Here is a 22,090-nt window from a genome sequence, read left to right as displayed (position 1 = left end):
TTTTAATTTCAGATAAACAACAAATAATTGCAATATTTGGGGCAACTTTATACTAAAAAGGTGTTCATTATTTATCTGAAATTCAATTTAACTGCGTGTTTTATATTTCCATTTGTTAACTCTGACAACTCTATCTGCAAATGTCACACCAAGCAAACAAAAAAATCCTTGCCCTCCTGCAGCTGACGTTCTGTGGGAGAAAAGAGAGAATTTATAAGTTATTGTGTATCAGGTGCTAATCAATGTGCTGAAGAACTGTCAGTCAAGGAAGGTAGATATATTTGTTTCCTATGCCTGCCATCATAAATTAATGCACTTTTAGTGTCTTTAAAAAAAAAACAAGCATTTATCATCTTACAGTCCTGGGCATCATAAATTCTCTCTGAGTCTCCCTTGGCTAAAGTCAAGGGCAGGGCAGGGCTGTGTTCATTGCCGGAGGCTCTGGTGGAGAATTCGTTTCCTTGCCTTGTCCAGCTCCTTAAGGCTGCCTGCTTTCCATGGCTCATAGCCCCTTCCTGTGCCTTCAAAGCCCACAGCTTTTGGCCACATTTTTCCCATACCACCATCTTTTGGGTTCCCTAATCAAGATTGGGTTCCCTAATCTTTTGGGTTCCCCATATTTTGGTTTCCATGCCCTGTCTCCCTCTGATTGTCTTTTTCTGATTCCCTCTTCCAAGTGTAAGGACCCTTGTGATCATATGGGGCCCATCTGGGGAATCCAAGATAATCTCCTCATCTTAAAGTCTTTATCCTTCGTCATATCTGCAAAGTTCCTTTTGCCATATAAGGTAACATATCCACAGGTTTGGGGATTAGGATGTGCACATCTTTGGGGCCATGATTCTGTCTACCACAGGAGGTCAGAGAAGGCCTCTTGGAGGAAGCAGCAGGAACCTGAATGAGGTGGGGAGCTGAGCCAGGCAGACAAAATGGGAAGGGCTTTCCTGGCAAAGGGAACGGCACACACAAAGGCCCTGCAGTGGGAGTCTGATCCGCATATTTGAGGGCAGGGTGGCTGGAGCAGGGTGACGGAGGGGCAGCGGGGAAGGAGATGAGGTCAGAGAGGTGGAGGGCGGCAGGTCATGTAGAACCCCATCAAGGCTGGCTGAAAGGGGAGAATCAGCCCTCTCCTGCCCCTCACCGACCCCTCAAGCCCTGCCCCACAAGTACTACCCTGTCTTGCTAAGCTGACCCTCATTCCAAGAGTACTCACGTGTTAGTAAGAAACTCTGTATAAGGCCCCAAGGGCTAAGTTGCTAATGTTTAGGCCTGAGGGGCACAGCTTGCCTCCCCTACCACCAGGGAATTGGTGATTTTCCCTAACACCAAAAGGCCAAACTCTTTTCAGAAGTATTGCAAGATGAGAAGGAAGAGGCTTTCCCTGCAACATGAGGGATTCGGGTTAGACATTTAAAAGAACTTCCCGTGTGCTAGCAGAAAACTGTCAGTTAAGGTTGGTAACATCTGGGAGCCTAGGTCCTGGCTGAGGACCCTGCCCTCAGAGGCCTGACTCACATTCAGCCAACAGTGGAACTCCCACAATGACCTGGGGGAAGAGTGAGTCCTGATCCTGGACTCCCCTCGGCCCCTGATCTTCCTGTGACCTCAGCGCCTCACATCCCCTCTGCAGACCTATTTTTCTGACAGAGGAGGACTGGCCTCAAAGATTTTCAAGGGTCCTCCCAGCACTGGCCAGCTACTCCAGGGCTCTTATTTCCTAGAACAAAAATCTTGTCGTTGTGTGATTTGGCAGGCTACTTAACCTTGCTGAGCCTCAGTTTCCCTATATGTAAGTGGGGATGATCATAGAACCTCCCTCTTAGGACAGAGCGAGGATGAAAAGAGTTAAGCTGTGTGAGTTCTCAGAACCGTGCGTGGCACACTGAGAATGCCATCCGTGGGAGCTACTTCGAAGAAGGTTCTCACATCCTCAGGGGCTCGGAGCCTCAAGTCCGTGACCCTGTCTCCCGGAGCCTCACATTTGCTGGCTGTGGGATTCTGAGTCTCCAGACACCCCCCTCCACCCCACTGCCAGCGTGCCCCCAAAGCCCTGGCCTCCCCCACGTGCTGGGTGGCATCCCTACCCCACAACCACATGAAAAGCCATTCCCCCAGGGTGTCCCCACACCTGGGAAAACCGGCAGTCTGCCCGGCGCTGGCCCCGCCTGGTGGCTGGAACACCGGGCAAGATCAATGACGCCCGGCTCAGCTCCCAGTGCTGCCACCTTGTTCCAATCAGGGCTGGGCGCCTTCCGCTCCGGACCCCCACCCAGCCCTGAGCCGCTGCTCTCTCCTAGACCCTACTCAGCTGCCCACGTTTCCAGCCCTGTGACCTCTCAGGAGCGGTGCCCACAGCTGGCTCCACAGCGGCTGCAGCCTGCCTGGACTTAGGAGGTTGAAGAACATGCCGCGCGATGGGCAGGCTCCGAGGAGCGGAAGGCTGGGAGGCGGGAGCCCGGGGCAGGTCCTGGCATTCGGGCACCACTTGATGCTGCCCCCTTCCAGCCTCAGTTTCCTCAACTGCACGTCAGGCTACTTAGACTCACCCCATCTGGCTCTCAGGGCAGCTGTGGGAGAAACAGAGAGTAAGAGTCTTAGGAACCCGGGATACTTGCAGTGCAGAGGAGTGGGGAGAAGGCAGGTGGTAAAGCCGGTTCCGCCGCGCAGTGGGCCCTCCTACCAGCCCCCTTCTCCCTTCATGGGTCCCTCTCACGGTGTCATCTGCTCCGACAGACCTTCCCTGACCACCCCATCTAAAGTACGGGCAACAAGCTCCTCTCTCCCACCCACCCAGTCACTCTCTATCACTTTACTCCCATCTGTTTTCTTCAGTGTCCCAAGACACTGTCCAATATTGACATGCTTATTTATTTGCCTCCTTGTCTGTATTCTGTCCGCCCTGCTGGAATCAAAGCCCCAGGGAGCTCCACAGCTTTCTCCACGGCTTATATCCCCAGCACCTAAAATAGCCCCAGGCACATAATAGGTGCTCAACTGGTGTGTATTGACTGCTTGAATCTAATTCCTCCTCCTCCTCTGTCTGTTTCTTACTTCTTTTCCTCTCCCATCTCATCTCTCCGCTCATTTAAGCTCAGAGCTGCTAAGGACAGGACTGGGAACATTTTCCCCTGAGGACAAGGATGCGGGCAGGGGCAAGTCCAGGCCTCCGTGAGCTAAAACGGCCTTCAGATCATCCAGCCACGCTGGATTGGACTGAGGCTCAGAGATGAGGCAGTGAGAGCGCCCCCCCACCCCAGGACGTTCAATGGGCTTCTGGAAGCCCACTCAGGTTAAAAAAAAAAAAAAGTCACATTCCTGCCAGTGGAAACTTATGCCAACAGCAAGTGACAGAGTGCCCAGTGTCTGAGCCTGTCCCCTGGACTTGCCAGGCAGGGAGTTCTAGCCTCTATTTGGCTGTACCCCCAGCCTCAGCACCTCCCCAGCAGCCATGACCCCATAAGGAGGTGGGGACTCAGCTCATCATGTGGGGCTGGCATCACTTTGGGAGCAGATCTCCAATCCCAAGCAGCATCCTCCAACCCCAGCCAACCACCCTGCCAGCCTTTGGTCCCTTGGGGTCAGCTGTGGACCCTGGAGCCACCACTCTGTCTTTTGTTTCCATGAAGTCTGAGCTCCCCTCACAGCCAGCCCAGGCAGCACAGACTGGGATCAGGCTGCTGAGGTTCAAGGCTCAGCTCTGATACTTTTACTCAAGGTGTGAACTTGTACGACTCTGTGTGCGTTTTAAGCATACTGTCCATTTTTTTCAGAGCTTTGGGGCAGAAGGACTTTTTCGAATTTTTATCTTTTGCTTTCCTTTAAAAATATGTTTAAACATGTAAAATACATGTACAGAAGAATGTATAAAATATAACTATTGTTTAAAAAAGAATAATAAAGCAGACTTCTATGTACCCATCGCCTGGCTTTTAAAAACAAAGCATTAGTGGGACCTTAGAACTCCCACCAGTGTCCCCTCCCCGACTGCATCCCTCTCCCTCCCCATCATGGGTGGCAAGTGGTGGGGACCACTCTCCTGATTTTTTTTTTTTTTTTTTTTTGGTAGATACAGAGCCTCATTTTGTTGCCCAGGCTGGTCCTGAACTCCAGGCTCCAAGTGATCCTCCCACCTCACCCTTCCAAGTAGCTGGGATTACCAATGCAAGTTACCATGCCTAGCTATGATTTTCGTGTTAACCATTCTCTTACCTGTCTGTCTGCTTTTTGCCTTCATTATCATTCTGTAAGAGCAGAAATTCTGGGACAACCTGAAAGGCCAACAATAGGGGATGTGACTTACTAGAGCTCTGGGAAATAATTTGTTCTCCCCATTTCACAGATGAGGAAACTGAGGTTTGGAGAGGGGCAAGGTCACGCAGATGGCAAGGTGGGACGCCAGAGCTGGTCTGCTCTGAATCACAGATGACTGTTCAGAAATGGAGCTCCACAGTCACTCTCCCATTTATTCAACACGTGCTTGCGATGAGCTGAGCGTTCTAGACACTAGCATCTGGTCCAGTCTCTGCACCACCTAACACTTGAACTCCTTCCACAATATCCTGGTCTCAACTTGAATACCTCCCATAATGGAGAGCTCTCTACCTCTGAGGGGATATGTCTCTATGCCTAGTCAGCTCTCATGACTTCTTTTCCTGGTATGGAGCCCCCAGCATCCATGTGGTCCCTGGCACCTGGGAGCTCTTCATAGATCTGACAGAGGAGCTCTTGCCCCCACAAGCCTGCTTCTTCCAGGACCAAGTCTCCAGTTGCTTCAACAGTTCGTCATGTGACATGGTTTCAATACCCTTCCCCACGCTGAGGTACCTGGGGATGTCACATGGCCCTCACAGATGGGGCTCAGGATGAAGCCCAGAGAGGCCATATGTTGGCCTAGGGCATCTCAACCTAAACCCAAGCTGAGGTCTCTGGGCCTGTAGGCTAGTGCCCTACCCTTCCACCCACGTCACGTGGGGCACTCTAGCTGCAACCTTCCCTCACTTCCCTCCCACTGCCTTTCTCCAGGCTAGGAGGACGGGCTCTCCTTGTCCCCATGGAGCAATGAGGGGGTGGGTTACACTCAGATGCTGAGGAGTGGTTTGGCAGCCCCAGGGGGGAGAACCACCCAGAAAGTCTATGTCTCTGAATGGAGAAGAAGCAGAAACTTCCACAGCCAGGGTTCAACTCCTCCCAGAGCTGACCCGTAGAACAAATCCAAAGCTCTGAGCCCTGATTCAGTGCCTGCCTCTGCATATAGCTCTGTCCACACAATGGTCTGTTGTTTAGACAACTGTCACGTGGGTTTCCACACCATCATCTGTGTCCACACCATTCTATATGGGGCCTGTCTGTGCATCTACACCAATAGGTCCATGCCTGTTGATGCGGATGGAGACATCTCCTAGGAGCAGCTTTGCACACACATGCACTTGTCCTCCCAGCCTGGACACGTTTTCCATGAGGGCTTGTCCATGCGGGTGGGTGTGAGCTGCCAGTGAGTGTGTGAGAGAGACTGTGCCCATGAGCCTGGGTGCCGTGTGAGTGCGCCCATGTAGGGTGCAGATGTGTGTGTGTGTGTGTGCCCTGTGTGCCCTGTGTGCCCAGGGTCCAGTGGAGAATTTCCCATCCTAGTCTCCTACTCCCCATGCCCCTCAGATCCTAGAGTCTGGCCTTTCCTCCTCATTTTCTAGCTAAATTATAACCCCCGGAAAAGTGGCCTTTGTTACGGAAATGCTAACACAGCCTAAATGCCACAGGGGAAAAAGGAGCCGCTGCCATCCCAGGCCCACTTTTCTCTGAAGAGAGTGTCTTGGTTCATTCTGCGTTGCTGTAACAAAATACCTGAGACTGGGTAATTTATAAATAGAATGAGAGAAATGGAAACTTCTTACTCACAGTTCTGGAGACTGGAAAGTCCAAAACCATGACTCTGGCAGGTTCGACATCTGGTGAGGTCCTGGACTCCCTGCTTCCAAGATGGCGTCTTCTGGCTGTATCCTCCGGAGGACACGGAACGCTGTGTCCTGAAGTCAGAGGGCAAAGAAGACCCAATCCATTCACGAGGGCAGAGGCTTCACCACTTAATCACTTCCCAAAAGCCCTGCATCCACCTCTTAATACCATGATCATGGGGCTGAAATTTTAACATATGACTTTTGGGAGACATTCAAACCGTAGAAGAGGATCTTTATTGCCTGCCGAGGATCCTTAGCTGTGATTTCCAGACCTGGACACTCAGGCTGCCTGAAAGGTCAAAGTGGGCTAGAGGGGGTGGGACAAGGGCAGGCTGAGCCGATGCTGAGGCTGGGAAGGTTTGTGCAGAGGCAGCTGGGCCTGCAGACAGGAGCCTCCGAGTCAAAGTCCAGTTGCCAATAAGCCCCTCTGTGAACTTGGGCAAGTCTCTGAGCTTTCCTGGGCCTCAGTTTCCCCAGCTGTGAGATGGGGAAATGAGCAGACTGGTTGTAGATTAGCGTGAAATTCTGGAATGTTGAAGACAGAGAGGCCACCAGGGGCTCAGGCGTGGTCCAATGCATTCACCTCCCTGAAGGGGAGTCTGAGGGCCAGAGAGGGAAGAGACTTGCCCAGGGTTACCCGGCAAGGAACAAGGAAGTGCCTCCCCTGGATCTAGCAGCTGGCTCTATGAGCCTCAGGCCCAGCCCCGGTTATAGGACACCGCAATCTCTGGGCTCTGTTCAGCCCCAACTTTTGTCAAGAATTCGGACTCTTTATAGAGTTTATCAAGGTGCCAGAGGCAACTGCTTCCCGACCAGTGAGGGTGACAGAGGAAAACTGCAGCATGAAAGAGTAGAAGAAGACATAAGGAAGGACCTTCCAGATGTTCAGAATGGAGAGCTGTGGGGGAAGGGGGACGGGGCAGAGCTCCAGCTACATACCAGACCAGACTCAAGGCAGTGGCCTGCATAGAAGGAGCTCGTAAATGTACAAGTGGCACAAACAACCATAAAACTGGGACTCCCTCCCCAGCCCTATGGATCCAGGCCCAGGTCCCCTGTTGCCCAGGCCCTCGGTGTGACACTGACTGCGGGTGACCCTGAGAACCTTCCCTTTTCGAGCTTCAGTTATCCCTCCTGTTATCCGGGAATAGAGCATCCTGACTGTGCATCCCGTCCCCCTGGGCATGGTGAAGATGAAATACTGCAGAACGCAGAGCTGCTAAGATCACTCACTTGGGAGTACGGGAGACCTGAGTTCAAATCTAGGCTTCCCTGCCACACAGAAGCCCTCTGAGCCTCGGCTTTCCACATCTGCCCAATTCGCAAAGTTGTATTGGGTACATGGCAGGGGCCAGGAGAGATGTGGCAGCTGGTGATGGGGGAGACTTTCAGTCAGGACTGGCTATGTCAGTCCCATTTTCGGGGGCCCAGTGCAAAATGAAAACTCAGGACCTTTACTGAATAAGTACTCAGAAGTTCAATCAAGGCAGCAGTGGCAGGGCATTAAAACAAGCTCAGGACCCTCTGAGAGCGGGGCCCTCTGCGACTGCACAGCTCGCAGGCCCAGGAAGCGGCCCTGCCTCTGGAGTGGCTCAAGTCCAGTTCAGGTGGAGGGGCTGAGGCTTCCCCCACCGCACTGGGGGCCACTCCCTCTCCTAGGACTGCAGCTGGGACCGTGACTGCCGGCCCTGCCACTGTCCGTGGCCATCAGAGGTGGCATAAAAGACCGACTGTTCCCCACGTCCTTATGCCCATTTTTATCTCATGCCATGCATACAGCACATAGCTGATTTGTTTCCACAAAGGGCTGCACTTTTTTTTTCTTTTCCAAGGGCGACGCTGGAAAGCCATGTGGCTTTTATTGCTGGCAGGAATGTCTGAGGCGTTCCTTCATCACCACATGAAATAGAGCCGTAATCTTCATCTGCGTAAGGCCAAAGCCCCCAGTCTCCTCCAAGCCATCGGCCTCTGAGATTAATTAAGGCTTCACAAGGACTGACAGTCATTAGGACCTTTTCAGGGAGGTGGAAAATCCCTAATGGGCCTGGCTGGGCCCAGAAGCTGCTGGGTGGGCAGTGGGGAGAGGAGCCTGCAGGAGAGGAAGGTATGGAGTCAGCAGGAGGTAGCTGGAGAAGGAGGAGGTGCAGACTCTGTCACTGGCACCGGCTGTGACCCTGAGTGAGACCCTTCCTCCCTCGGCCTCAGTTCTGCCGTTTGAGAAATGGGGATTTGGATTTGCTGTCTCAGAGCCCTTTCGAGTCTGACATTGCAAAATTCTGAATCCTGCCCATAGTTCTGCCCGGATTCTAATTCTATTTCATGACTGTAACTTCGAGCAACCAGGTTTGGGTCCATGAGAATAGAGTGTAGTGGGCAGCAACGTGGGCTCTGGGGCCAGGCTCCCTGGTTAGAAGCCTACCTCTGTGGCTTCCCAGCGGTGCCACGTTGGACAAGTTACTTGAGCTCTCTGAGCCTCAGCTTTCTTTCCTGTAAAATGGGAGTGATAATTATCCCTACCCCCTAAGAATGCTGTGAGGCATAAATGTGTGTAAAGTGAGAGCCACTTAGAGGAGCTCTTTCTCTCCCTGCCTGCCAGGGCACACGTTTCCCAGAAGCCCCCTTGGCTTCAAGCTGCTCAGGTCCCTCCTACCACTCGGGGCCTCCCAATAGAAGAGTCCTGTGTTTGATGGCTCTGCTGACAGGTAGCTCTGCACTCACCTGCTGCTTTGGACAGAGAGCTCTGCGCTGAGGACAGCCCTCAGAGTACAGGCAGCCCCTCCCTGACGGAGGAGTAGGGGTGCTGGAAGGGCTCCTGAGAATTTGTTTGAACTTCTCCGCTTCTGAGGCTCATGGAGGAAAGCTCTTTACTCTCAGAGCCTGGGTTTCCGCATCTGTAAAATGTAGAGAATAAAATCTCTGCCCTGCAGAGGCACCGTGAGAGTGAGCGACAATTGGCGGAAAACTCCCACCATGCGGCAGGTGTCCAAAAAATGAGGGCAATTATTAGTCATAGACCACTGATCAAAGTCACAGACCAAATAACTGTCTACTAGAAATAATTCCCTGATTTACAGATGACAAGAGTGAGTAGCCGGGTGGGAGGTGTTGGGGGGATAGTAGGAAGGCTCCACCAAGTGATGGGAGCCGAAACCAGAACCCACTTCCCTGGTAACAGATGGCACCGCCGGTTTATCTGCTCTGCGCCCCTGTCTCCCGCAAGAGAGAGGGTCCCTGTTCTCTCTTTTCTCTGTCCTTGTCTCCCTCTCTCTCTCCCATCCCCAAAGCAGAGTACCCTCTGACCACCCACCTGCAGAACAGGGTGGGGATGGGCGTGGAAGGATCCCAGGTCATGTGGACACAAGGGAGCTGGCATCCCACAGGAGTTGGTAAGGAGCTGGGTAGGAAGGAGGGGCCTCTCAGCTCCGGGCTACCGTGAAACCCTGGGGTCCTGCGGGAACCCACCCGGCCTGTAGAGGGGCCTTGAAAGTGCGCCCCCGGCATTCAGATGCAAACACTGAGGCCCATAGGGAAATGACTCTAGCATTTCCTGGGAGTGAGAGGCACTGAGGGTCGCATCTGGGTCTTAGTGTACGAGGCCGACGGGGCTGCAGCCTCCCACCCGCCTGCGTTTTGCTTCACGGTGCTCGCCCCTGGCAGTGCTGGAGGTCAGTCTAGATTCTGATCATGACTCTCCCCTTTCTGGGCCTCAGTGTTCTCAACTGCAAACTGAGGACTACCGCGGATCCTGCCTCCCTGCAGACTGGTTCTGATGCCAAAGGACAGCAGGTGGTGGGTGCACTCAGCTATCACAAGACCCTCCCGAGTGACCCTAGCAAGTCCTGCAACTCCCTGCAGATTTGAAGGGTTTGCTGATTTCCAAGCCCAGGGCTGCTTAGCAGAAGTTACCGCCCCAGCTCCCTCTCCCCATCACGGTAGCACTTTCCTGTCTATCTAGATGCCAGCTTTTCCCATCACTCAGCCACTAGGAAGAGAGCACCGACTAGACTAGCTCGGCCTGGTGATGCCTGCGTACCCCACATTTTGAGCCAGAGCAGGCTTTAACCTGGGTCCAGCTTTAGCCTGGCTGACCTCGAGCAACATTCCTCTTTGCTTACACGGGCATACCGCCTACCACATACAACGCCATGGGCATTGAATACCATGCTTAATACCCACGTGCAGTGCCTGGCACAATGTAAAGCCTCAGCACCCCCAGCTGTTACCATTCTTCTCATTTTACCATCAGAGGTGGGGACCAAGTCCCAGGTGAGCACAGACACAGGGCAAAAGTCTCGGACCTCACAGGCAGTATCTGGGTCCTAACGCCCTCATCACCCTCTCTCCCCTGCTCTTTCTGCCTCCCCTCCAAGTCTGACACTTTCCAAAAAGAAAGAAAGATCTCTGTAATTCGAGAAGCACACTTGTCCTCCCACACATTCTGAATCCTTCCAGAGAGGCTGCCTAGAGAGATGACCCTAGGGCTGGACTCCCTGGGGGTGGACCCCCAGCCTGCAGGAGACACCCCCTCCACCCAGATACACTGCCATTTTTCATTAACTTTTCTCCCTTATATATTCAGATATCATGATCTGAAATTGGAATGCAGGTGACTCCTAGTTTACTCAGTAGCATTTTCTTTCTGTTTCTTCAAACAATCGATCACAATTTAGATATAGTGAAACACGATGCTCCTCCCCTCCTAGAGAGAATCCTTAATCCCCCTCCTGTGAAATGGAGTGGTTAGAATGACCTCCATTGACAGAAGAGGAAACTGAGGCTCAGTGAGGGGCATGAATGTCCCCTTTGGGTTCCAGGGCACTAGGCTGGAGATGGGTTTCACCCTGGGTCCTCTGGATGGGGGATTTAGGGCCAGGCTGGGAGAAGTGTTCAGTTCTAGAAGAGAGTCCTCTGCCCTCTTTGCTGGAGTAGGCTCCTGTGCGATTCGGGATATGGGAAACAGACGCCTCCTGGGAAGGAAGTGGGGTCCCTGGCAGTGTCTGCTGAGGCCCAGTTGCTTCTTAGGAAAGTGTCTGCCTATGGGAGGGGCCAAAGTGAGGTTCTGAGAGGAATGGTCAGAAGGGCAATCATCAAGACCCAGCTCCTGCCTCCCGGTGATGGTTGCTGGAAACCCCCCTGTGAGCTGACTCCATGTGGAGCTAGGTCACAGCCAGTCCTTACGTCCCCCAGGCAGCATGTGGGCAAACCGACGGGTCAGGGCAGCATGGACTTGGCTCAGAGTTCTGGCAAGCTTTGAACGTGAGAACTGGGCATTTCACAGATGGGAAGTGTGAGGCCCGGATCCGGGCGTTCGGAGGGGGCGGGGTCAAAGGGCCCCAGCAAGGATGGAGAGGTATTATTTTTTCATAATGACAGTGGTGGCTCCCCGTGGCTGGAGCACCCTCTGTGTGCCAGGACTGTGCTAAGCACTTTACACACAACTCTGTGAAGAGCCACTATGAGTGCCCCCACTTTACAGATGAAAGAAATGAGGCTCGGAGAGACTTACGCAACTCTCCTTAGAGGGCTGTGGGTGAGAGAGGGACTGCAGACCCAAGTTCTTTCTACTGTCCATGGGGCTCTTAGGTGGCTTCCCAGAGCATACCTGCCCCTCGTCTGGTATACTTGGGGGATCCCTGCCCAAGCACGGCAGAGGCACTGTGAATTACGCCTGCCCTGGGAAGCCCGCACCCTCACTGCCAAGACCGCACTCGGAGTGCACTCCTAAACGCCTGAGGTAGACGTATGCCCCTTCCTGGGGCAAAGGAGCTGGCTATATTTGCTCCAGGATGGGTTCTAGGTTTACCCAGTTCTGAGCTACGGTAGGGGAGGGAAGTGTCCTGACCTTCCGCTTGTTGTCCTGCTGTGGACAACATGGGGTGCTCTTAGGTGGGGGCCACTGGAGAGAAACTGGGCTGTTTGTCCCTCGATCTGATGGAAGAGGGAGAAAAGACGGGGTTCCATGCCAGCTGGGGAAGGGCAAAGGTGTCCGCGTGCCCCAGATAGGGGAGTGGGAGCTCTCCCCGCCACCGAACAGACGGCAAAGGTTGTAGGTCTGGGATAGGGAGGAAGCAGGTTGGCGATCAGCGGAAATTGGGAACAAGCTAGCCAGTTCTGTGGGTCTTCCCCGGTGCCTGAAAACGCAAAGGCAGAAGGCGTCCGTCTCATCAGAGGTGAGCAGGACGGCCTCGGTTTGACACAAAGCCATCTGTTTGTCCGAAACCTGGCCGCGCCGATGGCAAGGAATCGGATGGGCCTTCAGTCCGGGAAGGGCAGCTCCTCGGGGGCGGCTGCCGCGCCTGCACCCGGGTCGCAGCTGGCGCGCATCTGTAGCCCGGCGGAGCCAGCACCTCCGCGGCTGGCAGGGCGCGGACGCCAACTAGCGGCAACTCCCGCCACTGTGCCTGCCAGGCGGCCCGGCGACCTCGGGCTGGGGACCCAAGGGCCTGCACCCCCCGGTCCCTTGGGTCTGATGACCACGGGCAGCGAGCGCCCTCCCGAGGGCTGGAGCCGTGCCGGGTCCTGCGCCAGGTGCCCGGGCCCGCAAGAGCCCCCCATTCTCTGGAAACTCGTCTGTCAACCCGCCGTAGGGGGAGAGGAAGAAATCAGGCGGAGGGACAAGCAAAGGGCACGAGGCAAACCGAAAATACTCGACACGTGGAATTTGCCGCGACCTGAAACAGTGGGTCGCGGCTCCGCAACCGCTCGAGGGCAGCACGTGTCGCCCGCCTCGGGCCCGGGCCCTACCTGGCCACGACGCGCTGGGCCTTCCCCAGAGACGTTCCTGGAGGTGGGAGCGCCCAGGCCGGATCGCTCGCTTCCTCTGGTTCTGCTGCTCGTGCCAGGCGAGCGAGCCTTGGTCCACGATCGATCGTCAGCTGCCAGGCGCAGGTTCTCTGAAAAGGTCCAGGCAGGGACCTTTGCCGTCCTTGCTTTCGACACGTCCTGAAGACGTGATGCGAGGTCCCGAGGGGGGTAGGGGCCAGCTCTCCCGATATTCCGGGTGAGGCCAGAGTCTTACGCCCCTGGAGCACACGCGGGAGTTGATTTCGTTTGGCGACGACGAAACGGCGCGCGCTGGGCAGGGGTCAGATCCATCATGAGATCCTGCGGCTACCGTCGGATCCTAGGCTTCTTTGCTTCCGAGGCTTGGAATTCATTGTTTTGCACCTGTCGAGGGCCAGAGGCAACGAAAATTTAGCTCAGTCTGTAAAGCGGCGGGGAGGCTCAGCAGGCGTTCGTTCTCCAGAGTCTAGAAGGTGTCTGGGGCGATAATTCGGAAGGATTGGGGCTTGACGTTTCCCGTTGCCCTCCCAGCTGTAGCCGGCCCCAAGGCCTGCTCGACTGACTTAGGAGGCGGGAGAGGCAGGGGTTGTTTGCAGTGAAGCCCAGGAGTGGTTGGGCCGCGCAGCTGGGAGTGGGAGCGGGGACCCAGAGCCAGGCGGGCAGGCAGTGCCTCGGCGAAACTGTCCGCGGTCCCTGCGGCGCAGCCGGAGCACAGGGGCCCAAGAAGAAGTGGAGTCGGACCCGCGGAGGCCACTTTCCATCTGCGTGGAGAAAGGTAATTCTGTCCTCTGGAAGCCGGGGCCCTTAACTTTGCAGCAGTGGTTCAGTTTTCCTTTTGCCGCCGACCCTAGTACTGTTTCACAATGCAGGGCCGTGACTACAGGCGTGGAGGAAAAAAAATCGGGAAAACGCATTTTGCAGGCCTTGTCGTGGTTTTCAAAGAGCCACAGGCCGCCACAACGAAGAACGACGCCGCGAGGCCTGCGAGATCCTGAAACTTGTTTTTAGGGGAGAGCACAGGGGAAAGGGGTTGCTGACCCCAGGATAGTCAGGGTCCCTGGGAGACTCCCTTCCGTCTGTCCCCGGTTTGGCACAGGGGCCACCGAGGCTGGGACCAAAGCCGCGCAGGGCCAGGAGCTGCAGAGCCCGCCGGCCGGGCGTGGATGGCGCGCAAAATCCCGTTTGGGGTGGAAGAGCTTGGGTCAGAATAATTTGCGGGACCAGGGAGGTGCGTAACCTCTTTGGGGCGGCTCCCGGTTGCGCTGTCACCGGCCCTGGGCCCCCGCGGCCCCCAGCCAGGGGTGCAGAAGTCACGAGCCCGAAGCAACAAGAGCGGGGGAAGCCCGGCGGCGGCCCGTGGGGAGGAGGAGCGAAGGGGTTGCGCCCTCGCGTCAGGGAGAGGCGCCCGGGGAAAGGGCTGCAAGGGCGACTTCTGTGGGACCCGGACGTTCTAAGCAAATTTCTAGCGTCGGCGCGGGGCTCCCAGCGCTCTCGGGGGCCCTGGGCTGCTGTTCGGAAGCGTCCTCCGCGGGGCGGGGCCTTCCGCCCCTCCCGCCCGTCCCGCCCCTCCCGCGGGCGGCCTCCGGCAGGCCCCGTTCCTCCCCGCTAACGCAGCCGAAGTGCCCGCGATGGGGGCTCCGCCGATTGGCTGCGCGACGCGTCGCTCGGGCCGGCCCCGCCCCGCCCCGCAGGCCCGGGGAGTAGTAACCCCGCGCGGGCGGCCAGGGCCCCGCCACTTGATTCTGGAGGATTTGTTCTGGGGCTGCGGCCGCGGAGTCGCGGCGGCCGCAGGCGGGCTTCGGGGTGGGAGGAGGCGGCGGCGGCGCAGTCCCGGGCGGGCCCCGCCGCGGCCCAGACAGCCGGGACAGCCGCGAGGGGCGGCAGCACGCGGGGCGGCGCGCCGGGGATGCGGGACTAGCGGGCGGGCTGCCGGCGGCCGTCGGGGCGGCGAGGGCTCGCAGCGGGCGGGTCCCGGCGGGTCTTGGCCGGGCGCCGCCCCCCGCACCCTGAGGCCCCGGGCCCCGCCGCTTCTGCTTTCCCGCTTCTCGCGGCAGCGGCGGCCGAGGAGGCGCCCGCGCCGGCCGCCCGCCCGGCGCCCTGACGGCCGCTGTTATGCGTATTCCTGTAGACCCGAGCACCAGCCGCCGCTTCACACCTCCCTCCACGGCCTTCCCCTGCGGCGGCGGCGGCAAGATGGGCGAGAACAGCGGCGCGCTGAGCGCGCAGGCGGCCGTGGGGCCCGGCGGGCGCGCCCGACCCGAGGTGCGCTCGATGGTGGACGTGCTGGCGGACCACCCGGGCGAGCTCGTGCGCACCGACAGCCCCAACTTCCTCTGCTCCGTGCTGCCCTCGCACTGGCGCTGCAACAAGACGCTGCCCGTCGCCTTCAAGGTGAGTGCGGGGCCGGGGGCGGGAGGGCGCCGGCCCTGAGGCTCCGGGCGTCCCAGCTGCGTAGTTCGGAGCCTTGGGAGCCGCGGGAAGGGGAGGTGGCCGAGACCCCGCGGCGACACCCGGGCACCCGGGTCGGCCTCGCTGCGCGCTCGGCTCGGGGACCTCGGCGTCGCGTCTCGGATGCGCCCTGCACAGATGCGTTTTCAGGGGGTTGCCCCGCTCCACCTGGGCCATCGGCAGCTCTGCGTAGAGACGTTGGTGCGGAAACGGGCGGATGGGGTTTCCCGCGCCCTAACCCGGATTGCTCAGACACAGCCCTGCGGGCAACGGAGGAGAGGATCCCCAGACCCGGGTTAGGACACCGCGGGTGGGGTGCGGAGGGTGAAAGGGCCTGTCCTCCGCCGGCAGCACCCCTCCTCTCGCGCCGCTTCACAGACGCTTCCTGCTCACGCCCTCCACCTAGGGCTTCTGAAATTTTATGGGACGGCGCTAGGCCGGAATCGGGGCACTGCCTGGCAGACGTTTGCTAGGGGATATTCTGCGTCCCTAATGGCTGGTTGAGATTGGGGGACCCCCACCCCCACCCCGGCAGCCCCCAGCCATTCAGAGGACCTTTTTCTTTATGCCAGGGAGTAGGCGACTGTTTCATTTTCATTTTTTTAAGGGGGCAACGAGATGAAACGAAAACGCCTCGGTTTTCCCCTAAACCTCTCGCAGCTGCCGTGAGAAAAGGGCAGGGCAGGAAAGGCCGGCGGCTGGGGGTGGTGCTGCCCGAGGTGGCTGGAAGCAGCGGCCGCTGGCAGCTGAGGCCGTCCCTGCTCCCATTAAGACGACTCCAAATTGGAGGGGGGAAAAAAAAGGTTGAGTGGCTCTTTGAGGTCTCCCAGGTGACATCTTAAAATACCAGTGGGGAAAATCTCCCCGGGATGTGGGGAGGCCCATGTGATTTGAATCGTCAGATCGGAGGTTTTACTGTCACTTGGAGCTTAAAAGGAGTCTTTGAAATTAAAAGAAGACAGGATGTTGACAGGAAATCTGGCCTTTTTAATCAGACCCCAAACATTTTTCTCCTTGAAATTTTTACCATCTGGATCTTGAGTCCCTGCACGCGGCATCCACGTTTAAATGGCTGTCACTGTGTTTAAAGTCTGACTATTTTCAAAAGGCAGTCTGCCACTCCGTGCTCCTGGGGGTGAGAGGCTGGGGGAGGATGGCGTTTAGGGAGATAGCGCCACCCCTATCCTGCATTTTCAAGCAGGTGCGTTCTTTTGTCATCAAAAGCCCTCATCTCACTTTAAAGGCGTTTTCTGGTGACCCTTCTCAAAACACCAGTGAGTTTTGCATCCTGCATTTTCTCTGCATAACGAATTTAGGCTCTGCAGAGGCCAATAAACTGGGCCTGGTCCACATTTCAGGGCCACATTTCATGCCCTGCACAGCTCTTGTGTAAATTGAGTGGGGATAGCAGCTCTGTTGTTATTGTTGATTTTTTTTTTTTTTTTTTTTTTTTTTTTTTTTTTTTTTTTTTTGAGATAGAGTCTCTCTGTCGCCAGGCTGGAGTGCAGTGGCACAATCTTGGCTCACTGCAACCTCTGCCTCCCGGGTTCAAGCAATTCTGCTTCAGCCTCCTGAATAGCTGGGATTACAGGCATGCGCCGGCACGCGCCACCACACCCAGCTAATTTTTTGTATTTTTAGTAGAGACGGGGTTTCACCATGTTGGCCAGGATGGTCTCGATCTCTTGACCTCGTGATCTGCCCACCTCGGCCTCCCAAAGTGCTGAGATTACAGGTTTGAGCCGCCATGCCCAGCCATATCGTTGATATTGTTTTTTACTTGGAGACTTCGTTGCTAGGGGCATGTTGATTCCGCTTTTGCTGCAGCTGAAGACAACAGGGGAACTGCTCCCCACATAGTGACTGAGCTGATTCACAGCTCCGGCTTAGACTTCGCTGAAAGGATGATTTCTTGGGACTAAGTTTAAGCAGTTGATCTGGGATTTTGGTGTGGAAGCTCGAGATTCCATCTTCTTGTTTTCGTGATATTTAGGGGAAGGTCCTTTTTGTTTTTAAGCCTCTTCTCCACCCTGCATTGGAGAAATACGCAGTGCGCCTGGGACCTAAGGGAGCTGCCCGGCCCGGCCCCTCCCCTCCTTTCCCTTGCCTCCCGCTTCCTTTCTAAGCTGTCCCCCTGCATCCCCCACGCTGTGTCCTCAGGTGGTGGCACTGGGGGATGTACCGGATGGCACGGTAGTGACCGTGATGGCAGGCAATGATGAGAACTACTCTGCGGAGCTACGCAACGCCTCGGCCGTCATGAAGAACCAGGTGGCCAGGTTCAACGACCTTCGCTTCGTGGGACGCAGTGGGCGAGGTAAGCGGGAGGGAGGTTCAGCATTGGCAAGGGCAGGGGCAGCGGGGAAGGAGGTTGAAAGAGGGGCCTTGGAATCCCAAAAAACAGGTCTCCAGACACAGCTTTGTCTAAAACAGTGATCTGTAATCCCGTAGAATGTTACAGATCCCTTTGAGGAGGTGAGGAAAGTTATAGTCTCTTGCCAGAAAAAGACAATGTTCTCCCAGTTTCTAGGGTTTACCAACTCCTGAACCCTTTCATGCCACTCCTCTTTAAACACCCCTGAGCTCACAAAAGATGCTGGCAGGAGATTGTGGATTCACAAGCTCAAAAGGGAGCTTAAAGGTCTTTCTGCAAGGGGGTTGCAAGATGAGTCCCTAGTCTGTAGCACCCAAGCACCCCAGCCACTCTCTCCATAGGGGGCAGAATCTCGCCCACACTCGGAGGCTCTTGCTCCCCAGCTGTGGTCTCCCAGATGCAGCTTCCCAGTGCCTTTGAGCCCTAGGTGGTCTGGAATGGAAGCTAACACAGCTGAATGTTGGGAAGCACAGCTCGAAGGCTGCCATCTCCTACCCGAGAGCCAAGGCTGGTGTGCCATCCTGTCTGTCTGATCGACCTTGGGCAGCACAAGGAGGGTGGGATGGGGTGGGCGCTGTTGAATGAGAGGCTTCTGCGACCTGAAACCCATCATCGCGTAACTCCTGGAAAAGTTAAGTGGGAAAGTCCTAGAAGCCCTGCCCCCGTGGAATGGAGGCCTGAGGGTCCGCTGCCCCTTTAAGGCCAGCCTGCCTGTGAGAAGTGGCTGAAGTGGGAGTTGCCCTTCCTAAGCACCAGGCCCACCTCTAGCTTTGTTAAGAAGTAAGCTGGTTTTCCTCTGCTCCCCAACGCCACACTGAAGCGGCTGAAGCAGAACTGTGCTTTTCATCACCAGTAAACAGGACCTTCTCAAGGTTCTAGTTGTCTCTGAGCTGCCAGCCCCGCTCACAAACGGGCATCTGGGCACCATTTTCTCCCTCTCCTGCCTTTCAATGTATACATCCAAATGTCAACCATATTTTGACTTTTCAGCATTAATTAAAACCAGGACATTATTTGCATGTAATAACTGTTTACTTGTTACTTTTTATGAAACTGAAATAGTTTACATTCTTTCAAACATTTCCTGTTCCTGTTGGCTCCCTTCCCCACGCACAGATTTCTTTCTAACGGTGCCCTTAACTGGTTGCAGGTTGGTGGATGGAAAATGTTTGCTTTTATGAATTAAGCTTTCATTGCTGCTCCTAATTAGTCTTCAAGTCCCTTTTGTCATCCCCAATATCTTGAAGCCTTTGCAACTTAATCCCAGCCCTGAGAGGAGAGTCACTGGTCCCTGCTTGGTGGCAGGCAAGGCTGACAGCTGACTGCGTGGCGGTGGCTGGGTCTGCTAGCTCAGGTGTGTGTTGGGGGCACTATAGCTGCTGTCGGTTGCGAGGCAGGCGGGCGGAAGGTGCTGTGGATCCAGGAGCCCAGCAAGTCATCGGGAACTTGATTCCCCCTTCCCACTCCCTCTCCTGGGGGGTGAGAAAGAAAGAGAAGAGGCGACGATTTTCTGAGTTACCGAGACCTTGCCTGGCACACTTGTTCTGCACACTGAGAATGATTTTGTGTGTGTGTGGTTTTCACGCCCACAGACTTTGTGCTCCCCCGCTGGGCCTGCAGGGAGGAAGATGGATTTCCAAGGCTTTGGCTGGGAGCTGGTCCTTGTAGCAGGCATGGCCGAGGCTGGGGTTGTGGCTCTGGGAGATGCCAGAGGCTGAGTTTATAAACCATTCTCTCATCCATCTTCTCTCAGTGGTCCGAAACCAGTCTCTGGTCCTGGGAGGCAGGAAGTGCTCTGAGGAGGAGTTCCGACGTCTGAGGAACTCTGGCTAAGGCGTTCAGTCTTCAAAGGCTTGAGGTCTTTAGGAGCCTGCATTCTAGTATCAGCCGCCCTGCCTTTGAGTCCCAGCTCTGCTAATGACTTGTGGATGACATTGGGCAAATGGCTTAACCTCTCTGTGCCTCGGTTTCCTCATCTGTGAGGTGGGGATAATAATGGGACTTACCTCATGAGATTTGGGGAAGGTTAGGGAAATTGATACAAGTGTATCAGCTGGCATATACTGAGAGCTGGATACATGTTAGAGATTTTGTTACTTCAAATGCTTGGGACTGGAGGAGGACTTTGAGGTCCCTTTGAGTGGTGACAGCCACTGATTCTCTGATTACCATGCGGTTTGGGCGGGGGTGGGGGAAACCCAGAAGGTATGAACTGCTGAGTGGGAGAGGTGGAGGCGGTTGGCAGGGAGGAAGGAGGGAGCCGGGTCCGCTGGCAGGCAGACACACATCTGCGGTGCCCATCCTGCCGACTGGGAAATTCCCACCTGAGAGAACAGTCCGTGGTTGACAGTGACAATCTGGGCCACTCTAGGAGTCGGGACACTGGGAGTTAAGATTGGAGGTTGGGACCCAGAATCCTTGCCTGGCTCTCTGACTTCTGCCAGAACTGAGAAGTCTGATGGAAAGCTCTGCTCGTTTCCTCAATTCTTAGTCCTGTATTCTGTCCGAATTCCAGGAAGATGGCTTTCCGTGAAAGACATCCACCCAGTAATACCCCAGAGCGCTCACGATAGGGCTGAAGGTGTGAACCAAGAAAAGGAAGGGAAGAAATCCAGGTCGTTGCTCCTGCAGTGATTACTGCCGAGGCCCCTGCCCCACCAGACAGAAGGAGGCTTTCTTACAATACATATTTTGTATCAAGCCTTACATTGAAATTTGTAAATAATGTAACCTATGTATTTACAGGCGGTTGCAAACTATGTTACTCCATAGCTATGACGGAGGAAAAAAGGGAAAGTAATTTATAATAAAACACTGATTTGAATATGTAAATGTTAGGGCCAGAGGACTCCATGAGGTGGACGAATGCTGTCCTCACAGAAGCCCACAGCAGAGGGAACAGGCAGAGTGGCAGGACTCCGTCTGAACATGGCCTTGCTGCCAATACCAGGACTTTCTGAAGTTGTCAACAACTCTTGGCAAAGCTGCGAACAAAATTTCAAAAAAAAAAAAAAAACAACAAAAACTGTCTTTCCTACTGGAAAATTCAGTAGATATTAAAAGTGCCAAAAAAAATCCCTTGTTTTATGTAAAATCGAATTAGGTTCATGACTCAGAGAATTTTTTTTTTTCTTTTGCTTTTTGTTGGGACAAGGTGCTCTGTCACCCGGGCTGGGGTGCAGTGGTGCGATCACTGCAGCCTCCACCTCCTGGGCTCAAGCAGTCCTCCCACCTCAGTGGCTGGGACTATAGGCAGACACCGCCACACTCGACTGATTTTTTTTAAATCATATTTTGTAGAGATGGGGGTGGTGTTCACTGTGTTGCTCAGGCTGGTCTTGAACTCCTGGACTCAAGTGATCCTCCTGCCTTGGCCTCTCAAAGTGTTGGGATTACAGGCGTGAGTCACCAAGCCCAGCCAGAGAACTTTTATGAGCAAGTTTTACCCTCCCAGGAAGAATGAATCTTCACTGCCCTGGGCAGTGCTGGGCACTGGCGTCCCCCTCCGCATACACACACCCCACTCCTAATGCTGGCAGTGACACCCCAGCACTGCGTTGACCACATGCCACCACACATCCCCAAAATGCCCTCTAGCAGGCGGCCACTGGCCTGGGTGAAAATGAAAAGCACATGAGCTCCACAGCTGTGATCAACTGGTTAAAAAGCAACAGTGTGGACAGAGATTCGGGGTGCAGTGTGCTGGTGCAGGCTGAGGGGAACCGCTGGTTGGGGGAGAGATGGATGGCTTCTTGATCATCTTCTTGAAGTTGAGAAAATCCCGAGGTCCCCTGAGACTGAGACATGTCTCCTCCCCCGCCCATGCAGCTCTGGTGGGGAGGGAGGTCACCTTAGACACATAGGAACACAGGCAGAGAGGCTCAAGAACTTGCCTGAGGCCACACTGCCAACCCCGCTGCTGAATGATGGGTCCAGGATGAGTTTCTGGAGCCCTAAAGGAAACCCATTTCCCAGCCCGAGCCTTCTCCCCTGCAACCAGGGCCAGCCCTCCGAGAGCCTGAGTTTGCACTTCCTGGGCTCCCGACGGACTGCAGATTCGCCCAGGGCTCCTGCATGGAGTTATATCTAGAGGCTGAGAGACAGAGATGCATGGGTTTGCCGCTGCCAGGCAGAGAGAGCTGGGCAGGGCCAGGGGAGCTGAGGGGCACTCAGGGAGACCTCTTTCTCCCAGCCCTGGTTCCCAGGCTCTCTGTCTCCAGTGGTCCTGGTCCCCATGCCTGCCCCGTCCTCTCACTCCTTCTCTCAGGCCCCACACTTCTCCTTTATACCCGGGACAGGTGGGGACAGGCTCAGAAGCTGGTGGAAGCCACTGAGGAGTGCTGGTGACCTCAGGGGTGGCATGTGGTTTACTACCTGGTAGGGGTGGGGGCTTCTCACTGCTCAGGAGCAGGACCTTAGTACCTGTGTGGAGGGGCAGGCTCTGGCACATTCTAACTTTTCGGAGTCCTGCCTGGATACTGTGTGACCTGCTCAACTCACTGCTCCTCTTTGAGCCTCAGTTTTCTCATCTGCA

General features: G+C 55.4%; 1 protein-coding gene across 1 annotated transcript in view; it reads left to right on the top strand.

Moving 5' to 3' along the window:
- The window catches only part of RUNX3 (RUNX family transcription factor 3), a 63,186-nt gene that overhangs the window by 18,533 nt on the left and 22,563 nt on the right, over window positions 1-22,090 (top strand). Inside the window, exons 2-3 of the mRNA XM_074380294.1 lie at window positions 14,863-15,125; window positions 17,343-17,499. Of these exons, the coding sequence (XP_074236395.1) occupies window positions 14,863-15,125; window positions 17,343-17,499 (420 nt within the window). The remainder of the gene's footprint in view (window positions 1-14,862; window positions 15,126-17,342; window positions 17,500-22,090) is intronic.

This window comes from Saimiri boliviensis, chromosome 11 (genome assembly GCF_048565385.1).
Source record: "Saimiri boliviensis isolate mSaiBol1 chromosome 11, mSaiBol1.pri, whole genome shotgun sequence".
Taxonomy (NCBI): Eukaryota; Metazoa; Chordata; class Mammalia; order Primates; family Cebidae; genus Saimiri; species Saimiri boliviensis.
The sequence above is the reverse complement of the archived record's forward strand: the minus strand, read 5'-3'. Positions and strand labels throughout refer to the sequence as shown.